At 51.3% G+C, this 12,578-nt stretch overlaps 4 protein-coding genes across 4 annotated transcripts; 2 read left to right on the top strand and 2 right to left on the bottom strand.

Annotated features, from left to right (window-relative positions):
• Nucleotides 1–270: 270 nt before the first annotated feature.
• On the bottom strand, nt 271–2,002 carry BGZ61DRAFT_352108 (4-coumarate-CoA ligase; the record flags this gene model as incomplete). Its single annotated transcript, XM_046240398.1, has 2 exons — nt 271–336; nt 395–2,002. 2 exons carry the CDS (start codon nt 2,000–2,002, stop codon nt 271–273), a joined length of 1,674 nt encoding a protein of 557 aa, XP_046104007.1.
• Nucleotides 2,003–5,013: 3,011 nt separating this feature from the next.
• On the top strand, nt 5,014–6,385 carry BGZ61DRAFT_282947 (cytochrome P450; the record flags this gene model as incomplete). Its single annotated transcript, XM_046238480.1, has 2 exons — nt 5,014–5,986; nt 6,066–6,385. Coding segments are annotated over 2 exons (1,293 nt in total), but the record flags the coding sequence as incomplete, so codon positions are not given.
• Nucleotides 6,386–8,121: 1,736 nt separating this feature from the next.
• BGZ61DRAFT_493941 (uncharacterized protein) lies at nt 8,122–9,820 on the bottom strand (the record flags this gene model as incomplete). The annotated part of the gene is made up of 4 exons (XM_046250714.1): nt 8,122–8,303; nt 8,735–9,361; nt 9,435–9,652; nt 9,714–9,820. The coding sequence occupies 4 exons, from the start codon at nt 9,818–9,820 to the stop codon at nt 8,122–8,124; spliced, it is 1,134 nt and encodes a 377-aa protein (XP_046104005.1).
• A 337-nt stretch (nt 9,821–10,157) lies between these two features.
• Nucleotides 10,158–12,388, top strand: BGZ61DRAFT_588385 (fungal-specific transcription factor domain-containing protein; the record flags this gene model as incomplete). Its single annotated transcript, XM_046256520.1, has 4 exons — nt 10,158–10,699; nt 10,761–11,399; nt 11,484–11,925; nt 11,976–12,388. The coding sequence occupies exons 1-4, from the start codon at nt 10,523–10,525 to the stop codon at nt 12,386–12,388; spliced, it is 1,671 nt and encodes a 556-aa protein (XP_046104004.1). The 5' UTR covers nt 10,158–10,522.
• Nucleotides 12,389–12,578: the final 190 nt, after the last annotated feature.

Below are 12,578 nucleotides of genomic sequence, written 5' to 3'. Positions count from 1 at the left end.
GTTAGGAACATGAGGATCTTCCTCCTTCAATAGGTGTAAGAAACGAGACCTTCCGTTTTGCAAGTCTGGGCTAGCTCTTCTACACTATTGGCATCTGTATTTCATCTGAAATTCTTTTCGACGATATTCTTGCTGTTGCCGGCTGCTTGAGAACCGACCATCCGCCCCCCACTCAAGACCTGTCACCAATGCAAAGCTATCTGCCTCCAACAGTCACATTCCCATTGCACTATCTCAATCACATCCTGCTACCTAGAGTTCCGATGATATCTAGATTTCTGTGCCAACTTCTTCTCTGGCTCTCTCACGCAGTGTGCGACGAAGAATCTTTCCAGCCTGCTCTTCATTAGCACATACTCAAGCCTTCGTCTTTTCCACGTAGGAATTCGCTTACCGGACTTCTGGGGATCTTATCCAGAAATACCACTCCGCCTCTTAGCCATTTGTGCTTAGTAAACCTTTTCTCTACCCACTCAGCCAGGTCCTGCTCAGTCGCATTCGAGGTGGCAGCTTTGACAATATATGCGCGAGGTGCTTCGGCATCCTCGATACGTACACCAATCACCCCGGCATCTATCACGCCTGGGCACTCGAGGAGTGCTGCCTCTAGCTCAGCTGGAGCAACCTGAAACCCCTTGACCTTGATGAGCTCTTTGACCCGGTCAACAATGAAGATCTTTGCTCCAGGGCGATACGAGTCCACGTAGGCGATATCCCCCGTCTTCAGCCATCTAGTGCCATCCTCCTCCACAATCGTTGCTTGTGTCGCTTCCTCGTTGTGCCAATACCCTTTCATCAACATCGGACCGGTAAACCATATCTCGCCATGCACGTTGGGCTGAGTGATCTCTCCGTCTGCACCCATCAACTTGATTATGGCATTTGGAGCCACCTCCCCGACCGAGGCCGGGCTTGACGGATCAAGAGAACTGCCACTGGCTCCGACTCCAGTAAGTTCAGTCATGCCCCAAGCCTGCTGGATATTGACCTGACCTTCCGGCCACAGTTGCGTAGCCTTTCGACATACATCGAGTGAGAGGGGTGCAGTGCCGCAGTAGATAGCTTTGACGCTGCTTAAGTCGTACTGGCTAGCCAGCGGAGCGCTGATCAGTGCCTGAATGATCGGCGGAGCGACGAGGAGTTCAGTGATACCGAAGCGCTCAATGCACTGGAGCATCTGCTGAAAGTTGAAGGTCCGCATCATGTATGTTGTAGCTCCTATCTTTGGGTAGTCAACGGCATAGACGGTTTGGGCAGCGGCGTGGTACAATGGTAGGAAGCAGAGAGCGTTTCCAGGTTGATCTTGAGGTCGCGCCTTTCTGCTCAAGTTGTGCTGAAACATGGCAGCCTCGCCAGTCGCGACGTAGTTGGAGTGCGTAGACTGCACTCCTTTTGGTGGGCCTTCTGTGCCGGAGCTGTAGTTCAAGCAGCACGGCGCTGAAGCTGGATCCAATGGTTCCACCCATTGAAATGCTTGAGCCTCATCGTCTGCTGCTACCAGTTGGGTCCAGTGTTGTTCAGCGCCGCCAAGATCCGAGGGATCACCAGTGATTGACTCGTCAAACACGTATATGTGGCTTCTTGGAAAGCCGACTTGATCCGCAGCATCCAGTGCAACGGGAAAAACGTATGACGCTACAATGAGAAAGGTTGGGCCGCTATCTGCTAGCTGGGATGCAAGCTCTCTTGAGGTAGATGCAGGGCTTGCACCCGTAAAGACACCCCCAGCCATAATCACTCCCATGAAGATACAAGGAAACAGGAGGTGATTACCGCTGAAGAACATAACCCTGTCGCCCGGACACAGACCAGCGTTTACCAGCCCCAGTCCAACTTTCTTAGACCAGAGACGGTAGTCCTCAAAGGAAAGCCGGTGAGTAACGGGTTGATCTGCGTCAACATATACTGTATAGTCCAGCAGTGGGGCAAACGGAGAGCCGAAGACCCAACTCGGCAGCGAGATTTTTGGAATTTGTGTTGTCCATCTTGAGGGGATCGGCATAATGGCGACGTTTGATGTACGTTGAAAAGCAGGAAGGATCGAAGACCGGGTATGAATTTGCAATCCGGATAGTAAACTGGATTGTCAAGATCAGGAATCTGCGAGGCATAGAGCATCAAAGCTGAGGTATTGAATTTATTAACAAATGTAGGTGGCACCAAGAACGCGTCATTAAGTAGCTTCGCCCTGTGAAGAGAGACAACAAGCCAGATCCCTGTTTTGCGAAAACGAGGTTCCATTGCGTTCGCTTACGCGGCCCGGCAGTTGTACTAGAAGCGACGGGCGGACGGAGCTTGCCACGCCCGAGGCGACTAGCCCTGCGGAGTTATCGTGCTAGCACACAATCTGAGAGTCGTCTGAAAGAACAGTCGAGATGATCGCTGATCCTTTCGTTATATAGGGTAGTAGTCTGGCATATAGAGTATTGCCTAAAGCACGGATCTAATTTGGGTAACGCAGACAACTGACGGTGTTGCATGGCATGAACTCTCTAAGATTACCTCTATTATGTGAATACCGTATTTTCTTACAGCTATGGCCGGGGACCTCAGCGGCCTCAATGGCGACAAAACAACGCACATGATGTGGGAAGAATATTGTCCGTTTAAGCTCTTCGAGCGCTAGCAAGACATCACCGGTTGCCTATATCTTATCGAGAATATATCAACCTCACTTACGTTTTGAGAAGACAAGCAGAAAGAAAGCTTACTTTCTGGGGTATTCTTATGGATTTTTCTACTAAGTATTATTGAGAAACTTAGGGAAGGTGGTTTATCTCCCCGCTCCTCCCCATCAACTAACCCTACCCCGAGGATGAATTAGATGGAGTGGGAGGTCAAAATTTCGCTTACAGCCTTCGCCGCCAAGCTTGAGTTTATTTTATTTAGCCCTGACCCAAGCCCAAAACAGGATAAACCCCTGATGCCTGTGGCAGTCCACGAGCGTTCAACAGACACATGGAATCGCTCAGCGGGGGGCAGCAAAATTGGACCTGGCATCTGGAATATGGACGTCGAGAGGCGGGCAACAAACCGGTTTGCGAAGACCAGGCAGGGGTGGGTTTTAAAGCACCGCCTCAGAAGCAGGACCCCAACGACGAGAACGAACAGGCCCTTTTCTGAGAGACATGCCAATAGGTTGCGCGAGACACCTGCGCCGACAAAATGCACAACCCCGGCTCTCGACTGGTCGTTATCCTGATGACCGAGGGATGAAGTCATTTTGTGGCAATCTTGCCGTGTGTCACCACGAACGGCTTGGGAAAGGTTGCCTACCCCGTACTTCAATCCCCCCAGCTGAACAACAGAAAAGACCATCCAACAGAGGTTGGCGAACCTGTCGATAAGCGCCTCTATCTTCTTCTTCCAGAAAAGGCTATGCAAGGGAGCTCTTTGAGCAATATCCCGTGAGGTTGATGACGTGTTCCGTGTTCAGACGTCTTGCTCACTCGCAGGTGGAGGCCAAGATCTCCAGACCAAAGAGAGAGGATCAAACCCTGGGAAAACGATAACGAGGTTTGGTCCCAGAAGGCTAACCTTATTGCTCAACGCCCCCTGCCCCCTAACTTCAAGGCTACCGTCCCTGCGCCGCCAGCTTCGAGTCCTTTAGCGAATCACACGCGCATGCGATAACGAGATGAATCCTAGCGCGTTCAACAAGCGAGCCAATCTCACCCCCCAGTGAAAAGCCAAGACGCAAGTAACTCTCCGCGGCACCACTATGACGGGGCTCGTGGCTGTGTGATGTCGTCTCTGCTCGTGTTGCGGACCCAAGCCTCCTCTGGATCAGATGGGTTCACGATTGTATTGTGCGGCAGTGGCCGTCGCTCTTGTCTTGGCTATATATGAAGTCAAATGGCCCTGACCGTGTGTACTTGTCACAGGTTTCACGGGACTCGATTCTCCTGTTCTTGCTGAATCTGGACGCTACGGTTTGACGCGGTTGAGCCTGAGAACTTCGAATAACAACTTCCGATACGCTATCACCATGGTGTACATACTATCCTCGCTCGCTATCGCAGCTATTTTTATCGCGATTTGTGCGCGCTTATTTATTGCCCAAGTTACCCAGGTTTTCACCTAGCAATGCCATATTTTGTATTAATCGCTCGCTACTGGCCATGTAGGTGCTCTTTGGCCCGCTTGCCTCCCCCTGAGACTGATGCACGCCAGTAAGTAGCATTACTCGTCGGAACGGAGTCGTCGTCGATTGGATCTGCTAACACTAGGGTCTGTAGTGGAGTTATCGGATGGGTATAATAATCTTCCTGCAGTTGTCACGAATGGAGAGCACTTGTCTCTGAGGTACAACCTGGATGGTGTGAGTATTGCTGTTCTATCTATTATCTTATCAAGCAGCTATAGCAATATTATTATAGTATGGGACTATAAAAGCGGCATAGATATAACTTTAAAATAAAACTGCTAAAAATATGTATAACTTATTAACTTTAAGTTATAATTTTATTTATTTTTATAGCAGTTTACTAATATCAGACTCAATATATTAGTAATATTATTGGTAGCTTGTATAATTTCACAGCTTGTATCAGAATTCCGCGTCTCATATCAGAATCCCGCGGCTTGTGTTAGAATCCCGAGGCTTATATTAGAATCCCGAGCCGCTAGGTGGTGTCATTGAGTACTTGCATCACTATCCTAAAACTGCTCAGGCGCACGATGGATGCAGCCACTGCATTAATTCGGAACTGCTGAAGAGAACCAATATGTCGAGCGCTAGATTCCACTGAGCCCTCGCAGTCCCGTCCCGATTCGAGACATTCGTTTGCCGACAGTCCCTCCAGACTCGCATACATAGGTGCGTAATAGCGAGTAGTTCTCAAGGTCGAACCGTAGGCAGAGGATACCATCTAGCCACCCGAACAGAATATGATGCACATAGTCCTGTTAAGTCTGGCTGGCTGTGTGTTACTCATAGCCCAAGTCATCTCTCGACGCGGAAGAAGCCAGCACTCTCTCGACCAGATTCCCACTCACAGCTTCGCTAATGGCAACAACTCCTCCCAGCGGTACCTGACTAATCTCAGAGACCTTCTCGAATCTGGCTACCGACGATACAACAAAGCCGAGAAGGCATTCAAGATCCCCATTCCCATCGGGGGCTATGCCGTCAAGTACCGCGTCGTCCTGCCCAAATCCCACATCGAAGAGATCAAGCACCTTTCCAATCATGTCTTCAGCTGGCAGCTCGCCTCGCGCATCATCTTCGCCCAGGACTATACTGGCGCCCCCGACCGTGGCCAATGGTTTGGAAAGGCCTTGCGAGTGGGCATCCACCAGAACCTCGGCGACATCACGAAGCAGCTCAACGAACGCATTCTCGACTACTTCGGCTCGCATCTGCCCCAACAAAAGGGCAACGTCGAGACGGTGAACCTCATGGAACTTTTTATCCCCACCATCACCTACGTGACCAACGCATTGCTCGTCGACAAGAGCCTCTCGTCGGATCCGACCTGGCTTAAAGAGACGGCCGATTTCGCCGTCAGCCGCTACGGTGCCGCCGACGACGTACGGCGGTGGCCTCCATACCTCGCCTCGATCGTGGCCCCGATGATCCCCTCGGTGCGCCGGCTGCGTAGGCAGCGCGAGTATGTCATGGAGCGGTTACGGCCGCTGTACAACGAGCTGAAGGCGGCTGGCGAGCTCGACGCGCACGACAAGAAAAGCCGGCAGAAGGGGGCCCTGGGCTACGAGTGGCTGTGGGGAGGCGCCCCGGACGACGTGACGCTGCGCGACTTCTCCGACACCATGATGCGCACCATGATCGCCGCCATCCACACGACGGCCAAGACCATCAGCGTTGCGCTGATCGACCTCCTCACCCAGCCAGAGCTGCTGGCCGAGTTGAAGGAAGAGGTCGCCGAAGCTGTATCGGCCGACGGCCGTTCGGTCGACATTGAACGGTTGACCAAGCTCGACTGCTTCCTTAAGGAGTCTCAGCGCCTGAGTCCTGTATTCCTGTGTAAGTCATCCACGTGTTGCCCTCCAGTTGCTGTGGTGGTGTTGACGTCGTCGGCGCCAACCTTACTGACAACTCGCAGTCACCCTGAACCGCATCGTCACCCAAGACTACACGTTCAAGTGCTCGGGGCTCAAGCTCCCTAAGGGCACAATGGTCACGGCGCCCGCCGCCGCCATCGCGACTGACCCGGAGACCTTCCCGGATCCTGAGGTTTTTGATGGCCACCGGTACCGCCGGCTACGCGAGCAGAACAAGCACGGCGCCAGCGCCCTGGTGCTCGGCATGTCAACCATCGACTCACTCGGCTTTGGCTTGGGCAACCAGGCCTGCCCCGGCCGCTTCCTCGCCGTTAATAACCTGAAGCTGATGCTGGCCCGCCTGCTGGCGGGCTGGGAGCTCAGTCTGGATAAGAACGGGCTAGAGTACAAGGGTCCCCGTCCGGTCATGGCATATAATGACTTCTCCGTCGTGCCCCGAGCGGATACAACTTGCGCCTCAGGCGGCTGTAGGCTCCTTCAGGCTTCGGGCCCGCATACTGATGTCGGAGCAGAGAGATCGATTCCGGATAGGTTCAGACTCATTGTTAGTAGGAAAACGGGACATTGGTGTTTCAAATGCAGATAGTTGGGCAACAGGCCCGCTCTTGGTCACTGTGGGTTCTTCAGGAAAATCCGGGGTAAAAGAAGAAAGGCGGTTTCATCCGGCTAGCTCGGGCCGGGCTCGGTCAGGACTACACGGTTCCTCTGTATCAGACTGTACTTCTACTATATAACTGAATATTTATTATTATACACTTTAGCCTCTGATAAAATACTGCAAATAAGATAATGCATCGGAGCTTACTCTCGGGAATATACACATCGACGAGTTCAAGGACGGGACTTATACGTGCGGAAGCAACAAATAGTAACCCGCACAAGTTCTTGAAAATTATCTCTCAGCTCAACCGGGATCTTGGGTTATTGGCGGTGACTGACGGTAGAAAGAGTTTACTGGCTGGTGTCTACTTTTAATTGCGGACGTGTAGTTACAGTCTAAACAGCCAGTATTATTCCATATCCTGTCCTCCACTTATAATCTATCACTCCCAGCAGCTTAACTGTGTTAGATCACCAAACAGCCTCATGCTTAAAATGTTATATTCAATGCTTCCCAATTATATTATTTCTTTTCGGTTATTTAATATCCTTGTAGCTTCTCGTTATTCAGGTTATGTAATATACAGTCGTTACATTATCTCGCTTCGGCTCTTCATGTGCAATTTGGTGAAGTTCTCCTTGAGATTGTCCCACATCTTTGAGTTGTGCTCATGCTTCTTCTTGCTATTCCAGGCCCAGTCTGCGATTGTACATAGTCTGCTGCTCTCCAACATAAAGACAATAGAGCCCTGAGAGATTCTACTCTCGGGAGGGGCTTGGGCCGATGCTTCCGAGAACTCCTATCCATCTATTAGAGATCATCCATCAAAGAGCGACGAGCGGGGTTTCTTACTTCGTAGGCTACACCACGAGGCACCATACCAAACTCAAATGACACGCTCCCAGGTTGGAATGAATCGGAGCGCCCGCCGTGCTATCCATATATCAGACCCATTAGCTCCGAGACTACATTGCGGTGGTAGTATGGAGGTCTGTATGTATGCGAGGTAACATCCCATTGGGGCGAGAAGATTAAGAAATCCGCCAAAGGGGCAGTTGGGTTTCTTAATCTTATTGTAAGAATACGGAAGATAGAGAGGTTAATATGATTAACTGAGATCGAACTAAAATTTACAAACATTGGATTATTATTTTGATGATTTTATATTAGTAATTTACTTATTTTAAATAAATAATTTGGAAATTAAAAATATAAAAACTTTCTAATTTATATTATAAAGGCTTTTTTTATTTGCTGTAATATCTAATACAGTAAACTGATAAATAATCGTACCTTATTAAATTAGTAAAAGCTATAAAGAGTTAGCCTTAAATAATTCATAATTATACTGCCAAGTATTGCTACTTTAGTCTGCGGGTTGCAAGTTAAAGACGGCATAACAGCATGTGTACTAGCCGAGCCGACTACTCCGCGGCATCAGCAGTGTTCAAGCGGCATCAACAGTGTTCAAGCGGCAATGTCCAGTCTGCCGAAGACTAACGGGTGGATTCCAATCCATCAAATCTCACTAGTGGGGTAGTATTGGAGTGGTCAGGCCGACCATATGACCGCTCTGTATTTGCAATTCGTCCACACTCCGCCGGCTTTGTACTTCCCCACCATCCAGAGGTAACCAACACGTCTTTCTCCGGAGCAGTGTGCGGACATGAAGGACGTACTGACAGGGATTAGAGCCAATATTTGGACATCGGATGGAACTACCCGTTGATATTGCGTAGCGGCTCGGAATTCTGACACCAACCGCGGAATCGTACGAGTGGCTCACAGTTCCACATCGCCGCCAGACTCATGCTACATGCTCTGCCGCTCTCTGAATAATACCAATGTGTATGCTTTTGGATCCCTAAGAGCTGGGTGACGGACACAATACGAGGTAGGTGGAGAATCAGTTTGCCCGAGCATCGTTCTACAATAGCGGGCAGGCCTAACGTTCAGGGTAATCGTGTCTAGCCAGAGTAATCTCGCCGAGATATCGGTTCTAATTGCAAGCAACTGCCGAGAAAATATCGTATTTGTTGTCCTTGATATAGAGTCTAGTCGTTAGTAGTAAACTACACGGGTGAAGGCTTCTTTTGCTAAATAACGAACGCCTCGAGTGTGCCAGTGTGCCAGGTGCGAAGAGTTCCTCGGCCTTGTAGCGCCGTTTGGCCAGCCCTTGACTGTACGAGTAAGACAAGAATTTCTCAATTACATGTTTGTTCTCGTCGAATCCGTCTTTCCACCAATCCTCACCCATAATGACCTGTGTTTCCCTGACGTGGTCCTCCAGCCAGGGCAGCATATAGCGCAATGCTGCTCTCTCGACCAGGGCGTCTTTGGCCAGTTCCTTGGCCTTTGCGAAGGCCTTCTGCAGCTCCGTGGCTATCCACGGGTTGGCATCGTAGACTGTCCTCTTAATAGCAATGACGTGCATGATGGGCAAGATGGCTGTTCTCTTGAAGTAATCGGCCTCTACTGCCTTGAAGTCTTGGAAGAGGTAGGTGCAGTGGCTACTGCGGCCAACGCTTGAGGGGCGGGAAGCACTGAAGACGGCATCGAGTTCCCCGTCTTCCAGCATCTTGGAGAGATTTTGGCCTTGTTTGATCGCCGTGAGTTTGACACCTGGAGGCAATGTATGGGGAACTTTGCTCTTTCGCTCAGTCTCCGAGGGCTCGATGGCGCCCGTGAAGAACTCGACCTCGGTGGCGGAGACACCAAATTCCTCCTCCATGATGCCTCGTTACCACACGGCAGCGGTCACTGGTGCGACAGTCAGTTTCAGCTAAACGAGGACGGGGGGTGTGCTGACTCTGGTACTCAGGAATGCCTATGCGCTTTCCCTTGAGATCGGAAGGCTTCTTGATGCCCGACTTGGTGTTGATGTACATGGACTGGTGCCTGAAAAACCGGGAGGGAAAGACGGGAATTGCAATGAACGGTGGCTTCTCTTGGCCAAGGGTTAGCACATATGAAGAGAGACTGAGCTCGGAGACATCGAATTCCTGGAAGCGCAGCTGCCTGAAAAACCTGACTCGTTTGTCAGCCCCGTCTTTGCCGCTGCGACGCATTGCACTGACGTTTCCTCGACGCGGTAATTGAAAAGGTCAGCTCGATGCCTTCTCGTCGGACCCGACCATCTTCCAGGGCCTTGGTACGGTCATAGTCCCAGCAGGCGAGGCTCAGCTTCAGCAGCATTTTGGAGGCACGGCGGTATTGTGTTTGTGTGTTGTTGATCTTGACACTATTATGGACACAGTCCGAATCGACCAACTTACTTGACTTATTCCCGCAAACTGCTCCTGCGATGCGGATACTTACGGAATGCGGATCGGGTTCCTTCCCCGCAATGCTGGAGCGTCAACCAATGGCACACCGGCCGGAATATCCGGAGCGGACCCACTTCCCCGCGATTACGGGGCTCCACCGCTCCACCGCTCCGCACCAGCGTCACCTGAGCACCTGAGTTAACATAAGAGAATGCCGTTCCGCGGTATCCTCGAACCCTCCCCTCCTACCATCCGTCCTACCATCCGTCCTAGTTGCCATGTCTGAGATTGCCAGGATGTCGTCCAAATCCAAGCGCCTCGGCTTTGGTCGAGCCTGTAACGCCTGTCGGAAACGCAAGCATCGCTGTGACGCTATCGAGCCTCAGTGTTCTGGTTGCCGCAGTCGAGGCAGCGCTTGCGAATATTCCCTCAAGAGAGCCCTGTCGGTCAATTGTCACGTCTGCAGTCCACTAACGCATGCAGGGGCATTGTCCATGGTCGGGAGGAGAGCCTCGAATATGGCCAGGCGACAGTCCTCGACCCTTCCGAAGTGCCCTACCCGGCTTTGTCTATGCGCCGCTACAGGTCGCGGCTCAACCCGGTTACATGACGTAGACTCTCTGGCAGTTCGATGCAGGAAGACCATGCCCAGGGAGCCGACGACCCCGACCAATCCAGCACTCCCTTCCCACCAACCGCCGCCCAATTGACTAACCCGAGCGGGTACTTTGGAGACTCTTCAGCCATCACCTTTGTGTCAGCAACCCGAAATGGCGAACAAGGCTCTCTGGTGGGTGATGAGGACGAGGTAAGATTCTATCATACCGTCTGGCCATCTCATGTCAAGGCGTTATGCTCAGAGTGCACAGCCTTCTCCTCCGGACGATAATGCCACTCACTATGCGTCGTCGCCTCGAGAAGGTCTCGAGCATCTCAAGCTACTGCCAGATAGGTCTGAAGGAAATCAACTCGTCGACGCATACTTTGCTCGCGTCCACCTGCTCTACCCATTCGTGCACGAGACGAGCTTCCGCTCGCACTATGAGCAGACCTGGATCGACCAAGGACCGCTGGATGTTGCTTGGCTAGCCGTAGTCAACATAGTATTTGCTTATGGGTGCGAGTTTTGCCCGTGGCCAGAAGGTGTCGACCCGGTCCAACGAGCATCCCGGTTCGTGGAACGGGCGAAACACATCATCCTGTGTCAAGTCTTTACAGCGGCGAGCTTGCATCTGTCCCAGGCCCTACTCCTACTGTGCCACTATCTCCAAGGTGCCCTCGAATTAAACGAGGCATGGAACTTCTTTGGTCTTACTATTAGAAGCGCCATGAGCATTGGCCTTCATATCAACCCGCCGGATGACGATACCTTGACAACGGTAGATCGTGAGATCAGGAAACGCATTTGGTGGGGCTGCTTTGTGCTGGATCGTACCTTGAGCATGAGGTTTGGTCGACCACCATCAATCATGTTGGCTGATGCTTTCGACGTGGACCTCCCAGCAGAGGTAGATGATCAATATATCACAGACAGCATGCAGTTCCCGCGGCAACCAGGAGGGCGCTCGGCCAGGATATCGGCATTTATTTAGACCATTGGACTGTCGGGGGTCATTGACAACATTATGAGCATGTTGTATCTCAAAAGCCGTAAACCCGGTGGCAGTCCCGGAACGCCAATGGCAATACAAGAAGATTTCCATTTGCTCGGGAATATGTTGCTACTAGATGGACAGCTCCAGTCATGGTGGAACAGCGTGCCTAACCACCTAACTAAATCCTCAGAGTTGTCAGAAGGTATCGACCTGACTCGACAACGAAATGTCCTCTACATCCGATACGTGCAAATGAGGCTGCTCCTGTTACGCCCTTCAGTACTCCTTCTAGGCAAGGAAAATTTCCAAGACCGCTTCTTGCATACAGTCGCAACCGAGTGCGCGAAGCGCTGCGTGTCCGCTGCGCAAGAAACGATTCAGCTCATCCACCAAAAATATCCCCAACAGCAGCTCCATTCCGTTTGGTACATCCTACATTGTGCTTCCCCAATTCGTCGAGACATGAAGGCCCATGCTAATATCGAACAGACATTTTCTCCTCCTTGGGAGTCCTGATAGCAGCGGAAAGGTTAGGGGTGTCGGCGAGCTGGGACTCCAGCAGTCGCCCTGTCTCGGCAATTCTTGACGAAGGAATGGAGTTCCTTCGCTCTGCAAATAAGCAGAGCAGCATCGCCCACCGTTACGTGCTGCTCCTTGGTCGACATCGTGATCAGCTGAATAGCAACCACAACAGCAACAACACCGTGAGGAGCTCGGGTCCTGGTGGCAAGGATGTCCTACAACCCGACCTCCCAGCGCAAGTCAATCTCGAAAATGGACAGGCTGGCTATGAGCCCCCGAGTATGAGCTTTCCTGATCCCAACGACTTTCTATTCGGTATGGGAGTTCCGCAGGACTTTTTGACGACAGATTGGCTCCCAGACGACGCGTGGACTACTTGATGTCCATTTGAAAAGTCGGCTGTCACTTACCGGAGTGAGAGGAGTTGAGCTGCCTAGGGTCAAAATATCTTGTCAAAAGGTTGTATGTATGGATGTACTCTGGAGACCTGGAACTAGCCTTTTCCATTCCTTCGTATTTTGTATTTACGGCTTACTGGTGGTGGGAGAAACCCCGCCCTTCTCTAACATA

Source organism: Ilyonectria robusta, assembly GCF_021365365.1.
Source record: "Ilyonectria robusta strain PMI_751 chromosome Unknown BGZ61scaffold_10, whole genome shotgun sequence".
Classification (NCBI taxonomy): domain Eukaryota; kingdom Fungi; phylum Ascomycota; class Sordariomycetes; order Hypocreales; family Nectriaceae; genus Ilyonectria; species Ilyonectria robusta.
This window is presented reverse-complemented; position numbering and strand designations above follow the sequence as displayed.